Source organism: Glycine max, chromosome 5 (genome assembly GCF_000004515.6).
Source record: "Glycine max cultivar Williams 82 chromosome 5, Glycine_max_v4.0, whole genome shotgun sequence".
NCBI lineage: Eukaryota > Viridiplantae > Streptophyta > Magnoliopsida > Fabales > Fabaceae > Glycine > Glycine max.
Genome location: NC_038241.2, coordinates 37987363 through 38006108, shown reverse-complemented (window position 1 = coordinate 38006108; position 18746 = coordinate 37987363). Strand labels below are relative to the sequence as shown.

Here is an 18746-nt window from a genome sequence, read left to right as displayed (position 1 = left end):
AACATAAATTTAATAATATTAGTGAAATTAACTACTATGCTTTTTTAAAAAGAATGATCATGTTATTTTTAAGTTGGAGTGATATTTGTATATTTAATATGGATTTTAAAAAGAATGATCGAAAAGAATTAATATGTTAAAAGAATGATAATGTTACACTTATGTCTTAAATTAAAAGATGGATTTAATAAAATAAAAATTGAAGATTTACAAAAGACTTTATAGTTTTATTGTATTTTTTGTCTAGAAATAAATGAAGATTTTACTATTTCTTTTATTATTGTTTTCGTTATTATTATTATCGTTATTATTAAGATCCAGATGATCATGGTTGTCATCAAGCAAAAGAAAAGCCAGCCATGTGACACAAAATACATTATATTATCTATTATTAGATTTGAAAAAAATATGCAAGGATTGAAAATAATACTAAAGACTTACAACCTGTTTGATTTTGCACCAGGGAATATGAACGCAGATCCAACTAAAGAAAGTTATTAGCTTTTGCATCAATTCCATGAATTGAAAGCAAATACTTAAAAATATGTGGGGACATGCATCCAAGCACAAACTTAATGATGGTAACTATTAAACTAAATTTAGAATAAATTACATTAAGACTCCCTTAAATTTCGTAAAATTACATAAACACTCAATATATTGCATTATCTACTGGACACTATTATTTTAAATTATACACCAGCACTTCCTTATATATGCATTACCACCCCCTCTCTCCCCCCTTAGTTATTTAACAATATAGACCGATATAAAAACATTATAGTTATACACCAGCACTTCCTTATATATGCATTACCAGCACGTAAAATAATTATTTTAATTTAATATATAATTAATATAAAAACATTATTGTTATTATCAATAATATTTCCACTTATTATTTAATAAATTGGACGGCGCAATATTGGATTAACGTAATATAATTATTCTAAGAAATATCAACATAAATTTAAACAGCAACATTAATGGAATTTAAAAAAATGATTGGACAACATAACCCGAAAGTCAAACAAGTTAGGCCTGCTGATTACTGCCTTGGTCTTGCGATTCGATAAAAGAAGTCATTCGTAATTGGACCTTTTTTTTAGGAAGTAACTAGCAATATACCATTTTAATATATTTTTATTATTAATTACAATTTATTGCAGATATAGATTATGAATGGAACTTAAATAAAAAATAAAACCTACAAAATTTTGTTATTTATAATGATTTTTTACGAATATAAAAAATGTGACAAAAATATATCATAAAGTATATTATGAATATTTGTTTTAGGATAAAAAAAAGTCTAATGAAGCACACAAACAACATTATAAAGAAATACATAGTTTAAATTATAAAAACAAACACGTAATTTAAATAAATGAGTTATAGCCTTTGGAGGTTAGCTATTATCTACGTTTAATTTATATGTGCGCTTTTCAATATTAATAAATATAATATAATATGATAATAAGATTAATTTTGAGTGTGCGCGTGTGTGTTAACTTCTCATTAGTTTAATAAATGATATGATCTTAACAAAATGTCATGAAGTAAGTCAATAATAAAGGTGTCATTAAAAATTATATTTGTATTATTTTAGGGTCGTTAAATATAACTTTTAAACAATTATTCATCATATCATTTAATTGATAGAAATTTATTTAAGTTTAACCAGTAATTTTTTGTGATTTTGAATTATTTAAATGTTTGCATATAGTTTCATTGTATTCTCTAAAGAAAATTTTATTATTAATAATAGTCTTATTTGATTTAAATAAGATTATTTTTAATTTAACATAAAGTAGTTAAATTTTCTCACAAACATTAATTATCAGTTAACAGATAATTCGTATCAATACCATAATATAAAAAAATGTCAATATAAATACATTTGGTCTATTCAACTTAATTTAAAAAATAATACATTTTAATATATTTAAAGTACAAATAAGTTATTTTACCTAAAAACAGGTAGCACTCCCCCCTAAAAAAAAATAGCATTCCACATGTACAATTATATATTCTATTTAATAAATCTCGCCTATAATTAAGGTTGAGAAATAAATAAATACCGGAATTCTTAGCTCATTTCTGTGAAGCTCAATTCCAATAGAATAGACAGGAATACGATTTCTGCACCATTTAACAAGGCTCTTCATCTGCATTCAGCAACCCAATGCAAACAGGAACACAAAAATAACTATTACACAACATCATCAAAATTGAGGTACCATTCACATAGTTGGTAAATTAGAATTCATTAGACCAAAATCAAAAGACTCTTATCTAATTTATAATATAAAATTTAATTAATCTTCGAAAGAATGTGTTTAGTAGAGATGAATAAAAAGAGAAAAATTTAAAGAATAAAAAGAGATGAAAAAAAATGAAAGAAAGATGAAATTTAACAACATTCATAGTATTATCACACTTCCACTTTCACCTCTATCCTTTCAGCCCTTCCAAACACTCACGAATTTTATCTAATAATAATTCAAATTAGCTTCACTGAGCGTGATCTGAAATGACGCACGTTGAAATGCATAAAGATAGAAAATAACAAGTTGAATAGTACAAGAATGTAATGTAACACGATCATGCCATCACCAAAGTACAGTGAGTAACATAGTATCAGAGGACAAAAAACACCAACAGTAACAAAAATCGAATCAGATTTTGTAGTGAGAATGAAGGACCAATGAGCGGGAATAACGCGCCCCTCGTTTGAAAAAATAAAAAAATAAAACACGCGCACACATCTCCATGACATGTAATAATTACCACCAAATCTCCGCAAAGTAAACAGCACAAAACACAACAAAAAAGATAAAACTAGCATAGCATTGCATGATAACACTTTTCTCGTTTTTTTTATTTATTTTTTCTTCTCTCTATTCCTCTCTCTCTCCCCCCCACATGGTCTTCCCCACCCTCTCTCTCTCTTTCATTATTTCTTTTTTTCATTTTTTGGATTTTATTTGTAACAAGGAAACGTGTTGGATAATATTTCTGAATCTTCGCATGATGTTCCTTGAATTCTGAAAAATTCCTCTGACATTCCTCTCCGATCTCCATAGGTTGTCTTTCCACACACTGGAAGGTACTATATCCCATTCTTGTCCCTTTCAATTGGGTACTTGTCAAACTTCTTGTTAAGCAATCTCGTGGGAGATAATTCAAGTGGGTCAATCACTTTAATTCATCTTTTGCAGATATTTTTTTTCTCTCAATGTTGGATTCAATCGCGTCAATTTGAGAAGTCCTTGGTTGGTGACTGTCAGAGAAGTTGTTACAATTTCCAGTGTAGAGTAATGGCCATGAAATATTAATTGAAATCTTCAATTTTTTTTAAAATATAATTTTGACGTTTGGGATTTGAGTGATCCCTTTCAAGCTTCCATTCAAAGGCACTACCCTTTTATGGGAAGCTTTTCAATAAAAGTTGAGAATGGAGGTAGATGCGTTTGGGTGAGAATTGAATTCTAAGCAAAGCTCATAACTAACCACTTGCTTCTGCTCTCTTTGAAGCTTGATTCTGGCTTCACTCTCATATCTGCTTCCCTTGTGGTGGGGGGTTTTACTTGCAGAATGCAGATTTTGATAGCTATCTGACTGTTCTCATTGTCTATACCAATTGACACTTGTTTTCCTGATCAAGTTTTGAGTTTTTTTTGTGTTGTGTAAGGTGTTGTAGGTGAGGTCATTGTGTGGGAATAAGGGAGGTGGAGCTAGTTGCTTTTGCTTATAATATTATAGATGGACAGGAGGAGTTGGCTTTGGCGCAGGAAGTCATCTGAGAAAAGTCCAGGTGAAACAGAGAGTTCTGGTTCAATTTCATCTCTTTCAGAAAGATTCTCTGATGAACAGGTGGGCATTGGAATGGAAGTGGTATCAGTGTGTTTAAATTGAAAGTGTTTTACCATTTTGATTGCACAGATTGTTATGTGCTTTTTAGGCTTAATAACACAGTTTGTAATTGCGGTTCCGGTTTTGTCCGCATCCTTCATATTATGGAAAACTGCAGATAAATGTGGCAGATACAGCTACAATTATGGTTGTGGAAATCTAGAAAACGTTGATGTTGTAGCCGCAATTGTGGTTGCACACCGTTTTTTAAAACCTCTTATTTCTTTCTATCTTATCTTTGACAATTCAATCTTGGATATGTATTACAGTTGTTGGTGGAATAGATTGTCTGGGTTGTGGACATTTTCTGAAGTGAAAATCATAGTCTTTGTTGAAGGTGATGAATAATTTAGAGGGTGGGATATGACTTCAAGGCTTGGTTATAAAAAAATTTGTACCCTTTTGAATAGAATCGGTGGCCTTATTGCAAAAGTTTCACTGAGTCAATAGTACAAGAGACTGGAATAATAACTCTAATTGTTCCTACTGTTACTTGAGATAGCTTGTAATGTGTAGTCAAGAAGAAAACAATGGTTATTGCTTGGTCTGCAGGTTTTAAATTGACATGTTCCTTTTCTAAGCATGAAGGACTTTATGTTTAATCTATCCCCATATAAGTGTGAGAATTTTGCTAGTTGGAAAGTTATACGATGAATCTGATCCTTTTCTCCATGTTGTAAAGGTATATCCAACCCAAGCTGGTTTTTCTCCTGAAGTCACGTCTAAGGCTGCACCGAATGAAGAAGTTAGTACCCCCAAAAAAAGTAAAGAAGAAGATACAGATGTGAAAATTATTACAGACAAATTAGCTACTGCTCTGCTGACAATTAGTGCAAAAGAAGACTTAGTAAAGCAGCATTCTAAAGTTGCAGAAGAAGCTGTCTCAGGTATTTATTGATTGGTCCTTTCCATGCATGTCACTGAAAGTATTGCTACCTCAAATATTTACCGTCACTAAAAAATGTGGGGTGCATTCAACCCCAAAAGTGATACTTTTAGGAGATCACAAAGGAAAATTCTTTGTGAAGATTTCTTAACTTTTTTAGATAATGATTTGGGCACTTTTATTTCAGACAATATTTAAATTCGTTGATTCTTCATATGGTATACTAATTAGTTTCTTTCTCAAAGATTTTATTCATCAATGTCCATCTTGTGTACCAACAAATTTCCCTGGTTTGGTGGATAGGTTTATCAAATGAGAAAGCAATATATCCTTTGCAGCTGTGATTTACTTTGTTGTTTTACATTTCTTCTAGTGCTGACTTTTTTCAGCTTTTGATTGAAGAATGTCTAAAACTACAGCTAAATTTGTCTGTGCATGATCCATAATTTATGCTCATATTAGGACCGTCTAGTAAAATGTGCTTTACCTGCTTGTCCAGGGTGCATTTTTCTTACCTTGTGAAGCCATGAGTATCACAATCTTCTTCTCTAACGGCTATTGGGAAGTTTGACCCAAATTATTTGAAAAAAATATTTTCTTTTCCTGCTAGAATATCTATGTTAATTGACTAAAAGATTTTGATTTGCTTTTCATTTTATTTAGGCTGGGAGAAGGCTGAAAATGAAGTGTCATCTTTAAAACAAAAGCTTGATGCTGAAAGGAAGAAGAACTCAATTCTCGAAGACCGAGTTGGTCATCTTGATGGGGCACTCAAAGAGTGTATGAGGCAGCTTCGACAAGCTAGAGAAGTGCAAGAGCAAAAGATTGTTGAGGCTGTTGTGAATAGTTCTCGTGACTGGGAATCCAAAAAATCTGAACTTGAGAGGAAAGTTGCTGAACTTGAGGCTCAACTTCAAACAGTTAAAGCAGATGCTGCTGCATCAATTCGTTTTGATCTTCACCAGAGACTAGAGGCTGTGCAGAAAGAGAATTCAAGTCTTAAACATGAGCTGCAATCTCGACTAGAGGAACTAGAATTTAGGATAGTCGAGAGGGATTTGAGATCTCAAGCAGCTGAGACAGCTAGCAAGCAACATTTGGAGAGTGTCAAGAAGGTTGCTAAGCTTGAAGCTGAGTGCCGTAGACTGAAAGCCATGACTCGCAAAACATTTTCTGTCAATGATCACAGGTCTGTGACTGCATCTTCAGTTTATGCTGAGTCCTTCACAGATAGCATGTCAGATAGTGGAGATAGGTTACTTGCAGTTGAAAGTGATATGCGTAAATTAGGTGGCTGGGAGATGAATGAATGTGAGCTAAGCCGTTTCGATTCATGTTCATCTTCTTTAGTTATGGAACTTGATCAATTCAAGAATGAAAAGGGTAACGGAAAAAATCATGCGGTCCCTTCAACTGAGATCAATCTCATGGATGATTTCCTTGAGATGGAAAGGCTTGCTGCATTGCCAGATGGTGAAAGTGGAAGCAGTTTTGTTAGGGAAGGAGTGGCATCAGATCAATCTAATGTTGGTCAGGCTACAATGAAAGCTGAAATAGAAGCTATGATTCAAAAGGATGATGAATTGGAGAAGAAGCTGGGGAAAATGGAAGCTGAAATGGAAGCTATGATTCAAAAGAATGTTGAATTGGAGAAGAAGCTGAAGAAAATGGAAGCAGGTAAAGTTGAGGTAGACATGGTTTTAACCAAGTACCAAATGCAGCTTGAGACATCAGAGAGTCAGACAAGGGAAGCAGAGTTGAAGGTTGCAGAGTTTCAAACCCAGTTAGCTCTTGCAAAAAAATCAAATCAAGAAGCATGTGAAGAACTAAAAGCAACAAAAGCAAAGAAGGCGATAGTTGAGTCTACACTCAAACTTACTCAAACTGAGGTTGAAGAACTGATTTCACAAATCCGTTCTTTGGAGGAAAAGATTCAGAAGGAGCGAGCTTTGTCTGCTAAGAATTCAATCAAATGGGGAAAATTGGAGGATGAACTTTCAAAAATGAAGCACAAAGTTCTAGTTCAGCAAGATACCGAGATAAAGCATAGGGAATGTGTTAATCTCGATTTGAAGTTAAAACAGGTCAGTTTGCTAACACTTATTAGGAAACCTAATATTTTAAGCCTTACCTCTAGCATTGTTTTTTTATTATATAATTTGTCAAGTGCTATATGCATAAACATGATTCTTCAATCTTTTGCCATCTATTTTGATGGAAAAACTCGTGTGAGGGTTTAGAGAAACCTTGTAATCATAAATCATGGTCTAATGATCTATCGACAAACCTTTTTTAGTTGTTGTTGACTTGCTAGTCAAGCAACTTCTCTGCTTCTGGAGTCCAAAGTACAATATGGTAGCATGATTTCTACAATCATGCTTATAGCCTATTTGAGTAGAGAATAATAATCTTTAGCCTGTGGCTCACATATCTGCCCATTTTACCAAGGCTTTTCAGGACTATACTTGCATTGCTCCCAATTCATTTCTGTTGCAGCTTATATATCAAATGTAATCACATATCATATTAGTGAGAATTTGAAGCTAAAATTCAGTCAAACTGATATGTGTCAATTTTCCACAAGACTTGTTGGAAATGCATTTGGTGCCTAAATAGACAAATACAAATAATAGTTTTTGACAAACAAAAATCTTGCGTCGCCCATTTTATACTTTTCATATAAAGAGCTTGGCATGTTCTCTGCAGGAAAAGGAACTAGCACGGGCTGCTAGTAGATTTGCTGAGTGCCAGAAGACCATTGCATCTCTTGGACAGCAGTTAAAATCCCTTGCAACTTTGGAAGACTTTCTACTTGATTCAGACAACCCTATGGAGTCAACTTGTCAAGTCACTAAAGGTCACCAAAATGGTGGTGAACATTTGAAACTACATCATAGTGATTTGAGCTTGCCCAAAAAAGATTCTGAGTCACCCATTTCGTTTAACTCACCAATTACCAATGAGAAAAGCAGTAATGGCTTTGGTAAGTTCATCCCCAGAAGCAAGAGTGTAAGCAAAAGAGGAGGAACTCGCTGAAGGGAATTGTGGAGAAGCTAGAAAGGATAAGGTTGAGGTTGAGTTGTAAATTTGGGCTGTTCATTTTTTATCGCTTGGATTCAACGTGTATGAATCCAAGTTTACGTATTTACATAAATAGTAATGCTTGAAGTAAAAATGTTCAAAGCCAAAAATAGCCATACATAAAAGTCCAAATTTTAAAATGTTATTTTCTAGCCATCCTTGACCTATTCCTCTTGCAATTCGACAATAAGACAGCTGGTAGTAGTACCCCCATGTTCAAGGTACAAAATAAATTATTTGTACCTTCTAGAGCTAGTTCCGCCGAGATAAATAAAATTAAAAACAAGATTTTGGGGTGAGAGAGGCTCGAACTCTCGACCTCAGGATTACTCTAAAGCTATGAGACCTACGCGCTAGCCAACTGCGCCACCACCCCTTTATTGTTTATCATTAATTTATTTAATAATTTATTTTATTAAACGTAGGAAACTTACGTCTGTCCTAATGAAAAAAACCTAATCATATTATGAGTCTGTTTATTTGAAGTTTTTATTAAAAAAATATGAAAAGGTGATTTATTTCTTGGCGATTTTGATAAAAACTCACTTTATGAATTAATATGTATTTTTTTTTTTGGAGTTGAAACAGATAGATGGGAAGCACAAATTAAATTGGGTTTATAACTGTTCCTAATTATTTGCATTAAATCATGGAAAGAAAAAATAAAATAGTTTAGGGAGTCTAACATAGAAAGGAGATATAAAGAGCACTAAATCAGAAATAGAAGGCAAAGCATGATGGCTGAGTGATAAGCTGCCCATCACAAATACTAGCTGAACAGAGGGGCCACTGTTTAGGAGCAACTCAGCCACTTGGAACTGTCCCTTTGAGAATTTAAAGTACAAGTGAAGATTTCTTACATTGAAAATAAAAATGTACTGCCAACTTAAACGTAAACATTTATAAACAAGAGTTTAAAGAGTTTAATAATGATGTATAACTGACCATGTACAATATTATTATATTATCATTTAATAACAAATGATTATGAGTATAATTATTATTATAAAAATTGATAAATTTATCGAACATAATAAATTATAATTAAAAAATTAGAATTTTTTTTACACTTTTAATATATAATTTTTTTTCTCTATAAACAAACATAGTATATTACAATTGTGGGTTAAAATGTGATGGTGTAAAATCGAATGACATAGTAGCTTCTTGTTTAACTATTAGACGAGAAACCTCTTACTAATTTCTGTTCAAATGACTTTTCTTCTCCCGTTATTGGCATTTATATATACTAGTGGTTTCAGAAAAATCCCAATAAAGAGAAGTTATTTTGTTTATTTGCATTTTAAATTTATTCTTGTCACGTTTTTCTGTAGTTAAAATATTTCGGATCCAGCAAATTAATAGGGATTCATAGTGTCCAACATTTAAATAGTATATGTAACACCTACTCCTTAGCAGTGGTTCTATGGTGTAGTGGTTAGCACTCTGGACTTTGAATCCAGCGACCTGGGTTCGACTCCCGGTAGGACCTTTTTAAAAATGTGTTAATTATAATTTATTTTTTCAAACATGGAACTTTTGGCCAGGATAGAGTTCTCACTTCCTATATTTGCTACCATTATCCAAGTTCAATTTTTGTATATTATCGACTCATCAATCTGTTTGTTTATTTATTTATTCATAAATTCTCTTTTTTTAAGAACATAAATAATATAATATTAATTTTTTACTATATTCATAACATTTATGTAAAATAACCATTCTTTTGACACATTATACTCTTCTAATGACTAATGATAATATTATCATACTTTTAAATTGATACATCAAATATTACTATTTAAAAGATAAAACACCCACAAGTTACAATTTGACCAAGTCATTCATACAAAAGAAACAAATGAGCTCAGTATAGTAAAATTTCGAAACTTATTACATAATAACTCATTATATCATAAAAACTAAAAAGATATAGGATCCCATCACAAAAAAAAGGCCCATAAAGACATGTCATGTCATATATTACCAGAGGATCTTATGATATAAAACTAGAATTTTTTATGTTCATTCTCATTCTTCTTGTTCACCTTCATTATACATAGGTAAGCCTGCCCGGACGAATAAATTTGTACACAATTGGGACAAAATGTTTCCGAACCTAAATTTCATTAGTTCAATCCATGTATAAGCCTACCCTGCTACAGCACTATTGCTTTTGAATGATATGACTGAAACTTGCCATAACATGGCTATGCTTTCGCTTGAAAAGACATGACACACTGCTTGTGCATACTTCCTTCTGACATGCTTCACCCCATTTAATTTTTTCTTAACAGATCATAAAATATCTTTGGCTTTCTGTATTCTAAGCATATGGCCTGAGATCATTACAGCACCATGATGTTAGTACTTAATTTTGGATCACCACTGGGATGACAAAAAAAATAATGATTTATCACATGTTTACTTACTCCTTCTAAATTCATATATAAGCAAAATTAATTAATTTTATATTAATTAAAAAATTTAATTAATACAATTTAATTTTATTATTTTTAAGTAAAGAATAAGATTATTTCTATAATAATTTCATTGGAACTTAATATTATAAATAAAAAAAGTCTTTAAAAATTAAATTATAATTAAACAAAAGATATTTTTTTAAAAAAATATCATTAATTAAAATAAAATTAATTAAATTTATTTATATCTAAGTCTAAGCAAGTGACTTTTTTGCTTATTTTTTTATTCTAGATGAAGTATTATGTAGTAGTAACTAGGGACCACACTTTTTTGCAGTCACAAATTCAATTACCTGCGTTGCAAATGCCAAGTGGATCAGTGTTGCTTCAGCCCAAGGCCTTCCTATAAACTGAAGCCCAATAGGCAAACCCAATTTATCGTATCCAACCTGTGATGAAAGGATGATAGAGCTATCATTTAATCTATAAAAAAAGATAAACTATAATTTTGGTCTCTTTTGATTCCCTTATTTTTCCCGTGATTTTATTTTTCATATTTTAGAAATATATAATTTTAGTCCAATCTTCAATTTTGCAAATATTTTTTATATTTTAATCAGTTAAATTATTTTTTGATGATACCTATGTGAGATGTAAAGTTCAATTAGGTTAAAATAAAAATAATAAAGCATATACAAAATTAAATATCAACCAAAATTATAAATTTTATAAAATGTAGGGACTGAAATCGCATAAAAAATAAGGGACCAAAAATGCATATCAAGAATTAAAGAAAGATAAAATTATAATTTATCAAAAAAAGAATAAGTAGAAAAAATTTATATTATTATCCTATTACAAATTATATACGATAAATTTGTTGACTTCATGACTTACAAATTATAAAAGATGTTGATTTCTAATTTGTTGATTGTCCACAAACTCTTTTTCTATTGACTGTGCATATCTCTTAAACTCAAAAAATAATGTAGCATTTGTTAAGTAGACCAAACACAAGCTAACTATTGGGGTGTAAGTATAAGTAACGAACATTAAAGGGGTAACCAAGTAAAAGGAAGACATAATCATACCGGTACAGTCACAGCAGGAAGTCCTAGGAAGTTTCCTGATATGGAATACCGAACAAGTGCAGCTGAAATTGCGGCAAATGGTAGATATTATTTATGCTACCAACAACTTTAAGTGTCATTACAAATATGAATTTCATTTTATACCTCCATTTACGTAGTCAAGTTCACCAGTCTTTAGTGCATCATCTTGAATCGAGTATGCAGTCACACTGTTACAAACAAATATTAGGCAATGTGTTACTACCTAAGAAAAAATTGCTACCAATCCAAAGAAGAAAGGCATTATGAGAAAACAAGACAAACCCTGTTGTTGGTGACACAATGACATCTGCCTCAGCAAATATTTTCATGTGAAACTGCAACTGTCGATTCCTGATCATAATAAACAACCATGTATCACCTCACAAGCCTACAAAAATCCTCATACGTGGCCAAATGTTATGGCCAAATGTTATGGTCAAATACACACACACATATATATATATTTACTTTAAACTAAATGTGATTGTATTGAGTTTGAGTGTAAGAAAATTTTATTAAATGTTGAAAATAGTGCACAATAAAAATTAGGATTTACTAGCTAGAACTCAATAATCAGTTGAGTATTTTGAGTTTTTTTTTTTAAGACAACTATTAGTTGTTAATCATTAGTATTTTGTTAGCGGAAAGGAATCGAACCTACCATCTTTCCCTCTCTTTCTTCTCTTTTTACCATCAAGTCAATCTTATAATTCCGAGTAGTTGAGTTTCTACTTTCTAGTATTGTTTCAATAATTCATACTATAATGTTAGATCTAGAAATTTAGCCTTTATGACTCTCTTCTGATGCCAGCGACCAAATTAGTGATACTGACCAAGTGATATTGTGCTGCTGACCAGAGACAATGATTAGATTACAAACGCAATATTTAGCAAAGAGAGGAACTCATAGTTGTCAATATGATGACAAAATGTTGTCTATGTTTTCTATTATTGTGGTTTCAGTTTATTGAGTTTAAACTCTAGTTACCTGAATTTCTCATCCTAATTTTTCATGTCACTCATTAATAAAATCAGGTCATAGCTTACCTCAGTTTCTGAGCTTTAATGTACTCCTTGCCACTGAAAGCACCATAGATGTTAAGTGCAACCCTTGCGTCCCATCCAAATTCTGCAAAATATCTTTGGTAATAATTTTAGTAATGTCAGCAATCAACCCCTCTGTCAATTTAGAGAGGGCCATAATAAGGAAGAAAGTCAAGGGTTTAGGATTGCATACTTTTCTCCAAAAGAATCAAACCAAGTGGAACACTCTGATCCAATTGTTAAGTAATGTGCTAGGCGCATTGCTTCTATGTCTGGGATAGTGACATCAATTGTCTTGTATGTTTAGAATAAGGTTCGAAGGTTAGCCAGTAAGTAATTACGTTTCTATTTCTTAATGAAAGGCTCAATAGTTGTATTGGAAAAGCTCTATTTGGATTTTCTACCCTTAACAGGTTGCTTCTAAAAATTTGTTAAGCAAGATAACAAAGTTAGCATTTAAAACTGTTCTTTTTTGGGTTAAATTTGCATTACCTTCCAACCATAATGATCCTGAAGCTTCCTCAAGGCACGGGAGCAGCATAATATGACATCATCACTGCAATCATCAAACCACTAATTGATGGAATTAGTGGTTAGAGGGTGTAAAATGATGTTAGAACAACCTACTTTTTCTATGTGTGGGAATGAATAAACTATATTCAAGACAAGGAAACAAGTTTCTGACCTTCCCATATTTTGCCAACTTGATGTCACATATGGACTTCGTCAAGGGCAGCAGTGGAAGATTTATCTTGGTCTAAGGCATTGCACAAAATATTTTCAGAAATTAAATAAGATTAGTAGCAAGTTAAATTCAGATCAGTTTGTTTAACTTCATTAGCAATGTGAAAACTTGAAACATAGAAAGGATTCATTTGAAAAATTACTAGTGATAAAATCATTTGGAATTTTAGAAAAAAACAAGTTCTTACAAGCATATTAGAGGGCTGATGGGATGAAATTTCTCCACTAATGGCTGCATAACTGTAAATATTGAAATATTAGAAGATGTAAAACCAATCTTAAAACTTCCTTGAAGAAAGAAAATTATAGAAAGGACTACTAACGTGATCAATGCATCCTCAACAGTGCCGGCTAGTATTCCAACCATCCCAACTGTCCAGTTTAGAGGAAGGACTCTGAACATAGGGAAAGATCATTCTTTTAAATCATCACAATCCTCTGAATTTGTTCAATCATGACAAAACAAATTTGTATACCTACCCGGAATGAGGTACACGGCCAAAAGTTGGTTTTAGACCAACTACACCACAAAGAGATGCAGGCACCCTCACAGAACCTGAACAAGCATGCTAATAAAATATTAATTCAACCAGCTTTTGTTGTTTGAATGTAGATTGTAGTCTAATTTTCATATACCTACTGATATGGACTTTTATGGTAAATTCGTGTAACTTTGGCTAAAACATAAATATGTTAAAAGCATATAAGCAATAATGAATAATGAGTTCTTTGGTCTTTCATAATTCATAATATAAATAAAATACCTCCCCCGTCAACACCAAGGGCAACAGGGCACAATCCTGCAGACACCACAGTAGCAGATCCACTAGAAGAACCTCCTGAAATCTTATTGGTATCATATGGGTTTCTAGCAGCCCTACGGAAGTAAATAAACATAATACTCTTGTCATAAATTAATTTAGTGCAAAATCTTTAGTGCATAGTTCAGAAGTCACAAAAGATGTAACATAATGTGAATAAAATATATGTTGTATAACTCATGGTTTCATACCCATAATGTGGATTGATACCACTAATTCCAACCCCAAGTTCATGCATATTAGTCTTCCCAACAAGTATGGCGCCACATAATCTCAGACGCTTAACACAGCAAGCATCATCTGTACAAGGCCTTTCTCTGTGCAACCACTTTGTACCTCCTAGAGGACTCCATATTTAGACAGTCAAGTGAAAATGAGATCAACCGCTAAAACATTTGAAATTTTAAATACACAACACATTAGTGAAACGATAACACGTTGCATTACCTGTAGTTGGATATGGCAAACAATCCATTTCATCCTTGATAGCAACAGGAACTCCATCTAGCACAGAGATAGGTTCCCCTGCAAAAACATGCACTGAATGGGTATATAAAGAAGGTTGAAGACACATCCTGACATCAGCATATATATAAGTCATAGCTTTTTAGTCGAATGACGGTAAATTCCATACATCTTCTTGATTTCAATAGCACATAAAACCATTCAGATTTATGAGTTTCAAATTTCAATAACACCATCATCAGATTGCATCATCTAAAGATCAAAGGGTCTGAAAGATAATCGTTACCATTTTAAATTGACACTTGAAATTGCTATCAGTACCTTTTTTATACCGAAGAGTTGATTCATTTGCTTGTCTTAGTATATCATCAGCACTGTAGTGAATAAAAAATCCCATTCGGAGTGGAGGTTTTGAAGATTCATTAACAGCGGCAATAAATCGTTCAGCAACCTTTGGAAATGAAAAAGGAAAGCTAGTGAATGAAAAGGCGCATAAGAATTAAGAGCAACTACAAATATGAAGGACATGAGATGAAATGAAATAACCTTGCACAAATATTCATTGAATGCAAAAGTTTGAACAATAGAACTTTATGCAAGCTGGCGTTAATGAGTTGACACAATAATGAAAGGGTGAGGACATGCTAAAAGAATATGAATATCTAAGTGATGAAATACCATGAGTGGTGTTATTTCTCCCGAGCTGTAGGCTCTGGAATAATCCATTATGGTCCAACGAGAGAACGAAGAGTTTGTTCCATTATGTGCTTTTTCTGAAGATGTAGGTAAGCACTCTATTGCAAGTTGAACTTGTTCTTCTGGAGTTAAAGCAGAATCCAAGCATTTGACTTCTTGTTCTTTGTGGTCTGAAAGAATAAACTGAAATCAGAGATTCCCTTTCCATTTGAGAATATCCTGAGAAAATCTTGTTATTTGAGTTAAATACACATCTAAGACAAAAAGAACAATATGTCAATGTGATTTATGAATTAGGATAACTGCAATCAAAATAATATTCATGTTCACACCATCATGCAGCTAATCTCCCACTTTTGTACCTGATGGAAAGAACCTAGTGGAAAATAACAAACCTTCAAAATGATGTGAGGGAACATAGAGGGGTGACTCTTCTAAGTCTGCATTTGTAATAAGCTGCAAAAATAAAAACTGGCCATGAATTGGGAAAAGAAAATTTCTATTTAAGTGATATCCACACTTCTGGTTTATCCAATCATTTAATAAAAAAGTGTTACTAGTAGTACACAGGATGAAATTCTGTTCAAATGGAACAAGATTTCATGAAAATGGAATGAACTGAGCATGGTCCAAGAGCTTACTTTATGAATAAGATTGTTTCCCTTCAATATATACAATAGCAAGGGTCCAAGTATTGGAGACTCCAAGAACCAAGTGAAAATCTTGACCAGGATTCCAGTCATGCGGGGAGCTATAATTGAAATAATGATCATTACCAACAACTAAAACTTTCTGACAACCAAAGATTCTGATACAAATATTAAATTCTAAACTAGATAAATCAATTTAAAACCGGGAAATATTTCATTGTGAGCTAACACCCACATAATCATAGCCTTCTCTGATGCCAGAGAGTTGAAAATATTACAATCAACTGTGAAAGTGAACCGTGATAAACTTGCAATGAATGAAAAAAATCACTCATGTCGCACAAAAAACAAGATAATCAGAACAAGTAGCAAGACATGGCAATAAAAGTCAATGAATTATGAACCTTTGACATTGGCTTGGAGATAGAATTCAGTGCTATCAGGACCTAAGTTAACATCCTTCACTGGCCTATAAATCACACCCTTACTTCTGAACAAACCCATTAGTCTATAGAGGATGCTTCTTTGTAAGATGTAGAGAGCATGTGGTTATCAACAAAGTAGAAACTACATACTCTTATAGGTGCATAGGCGGAGATAGCAAGAGGTACAACACATTAATTCAATCTTCTTATAATCACAAATCTTAATTGTCACGTTGATGGATGGGGATGGTATGGACAACTAGAAAACAAGTACTTTTGATTAACACGGTGAGTGGAGTTTTGTATGAGAGAAACTAAGAGCTCAACATTGTATTCTTCTTGCTATTCCTTGTTCAGCTCATATATTATTTAGATTCCGAAATGTTTTTTAAGTACTTTCGGTGGAGTCTAGTTTTGGCTGCAGGCAGAAAATGTCAAAAAATTCACTAGCTTGCTACTTTTGGCTCTTTCCTCTCTACACCAAGCAAGTTCATCTTATTTATAATTATTATTTTTATTTGTTGTTGTCCTTGAATGATCATATGAATATTGCGCATCGTCGCGTGATTAACGCAGAAATGTTCTAACTTAACCAGTAAGATATCCTCGTCTACATAATTTGCAAGTTAAATAAATGAGTTTGTATTTAAATAGATTGATATATTATCTCCTCCTAACCTATTCTGTTCGCAGGTTAAGCAGACTACCTGCTAGTCAAACCCACAAATCCAATTTAATGCATGATGATTGATGATTGATGATTGATGATGGAAGTTATTGTAGTGTGCTTTACTCTATCAAGATATACACCAAATCAGATATTAGAGAGCGAGAGAAAAATGAGATAAGTGACAGTATTTTTTTTTATGAGAAGAGATAAGTGATATAACTCATATAATATAAAAAGAAAAAATATATAAAAAGAGAAGTACATGTATATGATTTTTTTTATTTTGTATTAAAATGCATAAAAATAATTTCTCAATTTTTATTTATTATAGTGTAAATTGCTAAAACAATAACTCATTATAAGAATTGAATCGCCAAGGAGTTACTTTTTTTTTTTATCATTTTTAGAATTTAGTGTGTTTGTATAGCCATTACATTGGCCATAATGTTTTTTCTTTTTCTTTCTGAACTTGGCCATGATGTTAATCCAACACTGCCATTCTTTCTATATTTTGTTTATAGAAATGTGCAAAATATATGTTAAACACAATTCAAACCGATTTCCAAACACAGTCTAATGAATGGCTTTTTAGTTTTTAGTGGTCGGTGCAAAAATGTGAAATATAGTTTTGTCGGTACTCCTATAATATCTTTCAATGTTTTGATATTTTAAAATTTTGATACTGACTAATGAATAAATTAGGAAAGATTTTTTTGTAGTGCAATGAAGTTTGTATGGTATTATTAGAATTGCATTAAAGATAATAGTAATAATAATAATAATAAAAACATCGTGAATCCCGCCCGAGTATAGGGATAGCTTAGGGGTTAGTAGGAATATATAGCTGTCTATTTAGTTGTAAAGTAATTTTTAAAAAAGAAGAAAAGATGGGACAATGAATCAGCCTGCGAAAAATAGATTGGGTTGACAAATTATCAATAAGTAATAGATTACTCCAACAGTTCAACGCAATGCAACTTAGAAATAGATTACTTCCCATAATTACAAATGTTTTAACCCATTTTTATTTCACAACAATTGATATTTTAGAATTGCTTAAAAAACAACTGATATTTTAGAAAATCAAAGTCTATTTTTTTTTCAATTATACACTTGTTTAATAACTACTATAGATAATTATTTTAACTAATAATGAGATATTAAAAAGATTATATATATATATATTACATCCATTAAATATTTCTTATCAATAATTATGGGAAGAAGGTAGTAACATCACAGCAGCTTCTTGTAAGAAAGTAACAAACCTAATTTAGTTACCTAAATTACATCAGTCAAAATAAATTTATAGTCGCTTTATATTGAATAATTTCATTAACTACTTGTCCATCATTGATTAGTTTATTAAGCTTGTGTAACTTCAGTTTACACTAATATTTCTGTAGTTCATCATAATTTGTCCATCATTAATTAGTTTACTATACATGGATGTATATATTGTCCAACAAATTCGGCCATTAATGTTTACCATAAACTCTCTGGAGCAGTTTAAGTAGTACTTGCATAATCTGATTGTAAATTGTAATCATACCTTTCTCATCTCCTAACATGAGTAGCGGGGTCATCTTTTTTTTTTTTCCTTTTCTTTTAACATCATTTGATGGTCGTGAACAAAATGCTAAGAAGTTGAAGGAATGAATGTTCTTAAATTATTGAAAGGCAAATTATATTAAACTCCTACACCAACAAATGGTTTTGGACCTTTTGGTACGATTTACCCATGCAAGTTTCGCGGTTAGGAAACAAATTATATCAGGTCAAGATATACGCTTCGAATCGATGAAGTACTGGTT

General features: G+C 31.9%; 2 protein-coding genes and 2 non-coding genes across 8 annotated transcripts; 2 read left to right on the top strand and 2 right to left on the bottom strand.

Moving 5' to 3' along the window:
• Nucleotides 1-2818: 2818 nt before the first annotated feature.
• LOC100796048 (filament-like plant protein 3) lies at nt 2819-8022 on the top strand. Of its 4 annotated transcripts, none has more exons than XM_006580287.4 (6): nt 2862-3109; nt 3222-3317; nt 3704-3876; nt 4598-4802; nt 5465-6885; nt 7508-8022. In XM_006580287.4, exons 3-6 carry the CDS (start codon nt 3766-3768, stop codon nt 7835-7837), a joined length of 2067 nt encoding a protein of 688 aa, XP_006580350.1. In that variant the 5' UTR covers nt 2862-3109; nt 3222-3317; nt 3704-3765; the 3' UTR covers nt 7838-8022. The 4 variants fall into 4 exon arrangements, with proteins under 4 accessions (XP_014631280.1, XP_006580350.1, XP_006580349.1 ...); XM_006580286.4 differs by having other exon boundaries at nt 2870-3109; nt 3695-3876; XM_006580288.4 differs by having other exon boundaries at nt 2883-3109; nt 3222-3275; nt 3695-3876.
• A 151-nt stretch (nt 8023-8173) lies between these two features.
• Nucleotides 8174-8258, bottom strand: TRNAM-CAU (transfer RNA methionine (anticodon CAU)). The gene is given in 2 exon segments: nt 8174-8209; nt 8221-8258. It is a non-coding gene; the product is annotated as a tRNA-Met (tRNA).
• A 1044-nt stretch (nt 8259-9302) lies between these two features.
• TRNAQ-UUG (transfer RNA glutamine (anticodon UUG)) lies at nt 9303-9374 on the top strand. Its single transcript has one exon. It is a non-coding gene; the product is annotated as a tRNA-Gln (tRNA).
• A 463-nt stretch (nt 9375-9837) lies between these two features.
• On the bottom strand, nt 9838-16815 carry LOC100784932 (fatty acid amide hydrolase). Of its 2 annotated transcripts, XM_003524269.5 has the most exons (20): nt 16242-16804; nt 15829-15938; nt 15583-15643; nt 15170-15357; nt 14813-14942; nt 14474-14551; nt 14218-14365; nt 13970-14082; nt 13686-13761; nt 13529-13600; nt 13394-13445; nt 13147-13218; nt 12954-13034; nt 12655-12755; nt 12465-12557; nt 11700-11768; nt 11541-11605; nt 11397-11458; nt 10659-10754; nt 9838-10221 (listed from the first exon to the last, which is right to left on the bottom strand). In XM_003524269.5, the coding sequence occupies exons 1-20, from the start codon at nt 16339-16341 to the stop codon at nt 10162-10164; spliced, it is 1827 nt and encodes a 608-aa protein (XP_003524317.1). In that variant the 5' UTR covers nt 16342-16804; the 3' UTR covers nt 9838-10161. The 2 variants fall into 2 exon arrangements, with proteins under 2 accessions (XP_003524317.1, XP_014631279.1); XM_014775793.3 differs by lacking the exons at nt 15583-15643; nt 15829-15938 and having other exon boundaries at nt 16242-16815.
• Nucleotides 16816-18746: the final 1931 nt, after the last annotated feature.

Bases quoted from the DNA above. Each gene is read 5' to 3' on its own strand.
- LOC100784932 (XM_003524269.5), bottom strand. From the start codon at position 16,341: ATGGGTTTGTTCAGAAGTAAGGGTGTGATTTATAGGCCAGTGAAGGAT. The intron at 13,219-13,393 runs GTAAGAACTTGT...GCAATGCCTTAG, and splicing joins ATCAGCCCTCTAATATGCTT to ACCAAGATAAATCTTCCACT. The intron at 11,606-11,699 runs GTTTGTCTTGTT...TGTTTGTAACAG, and splicing joins ATTGTGTCACCAACAACAGG to TGTGACTGCATACTCGATTC.
- LOC100796048 (XM_014775794.3), top strand. From the start codon at position 3,766: ATGGACAGGAGGAGTTGGCTTTGGCGCAGGAAGTCATCTGAGAAAAGT. The intron at 4,803-5,464 runs GTATTTATTGAT...CATTTTATTTAG, and splicing joins TGCAGAAGAAGCTGTCTCAG to GCTGGGAGAAGGCTGAAAAT. The intron at 6,886-7,507 runs GTCAGTTTGCTA...TGTTCTCTGCAG, and splicing joins TCGATTTGAAGTTAAAACAG to GAAAAGGAACTAGCACGGGC.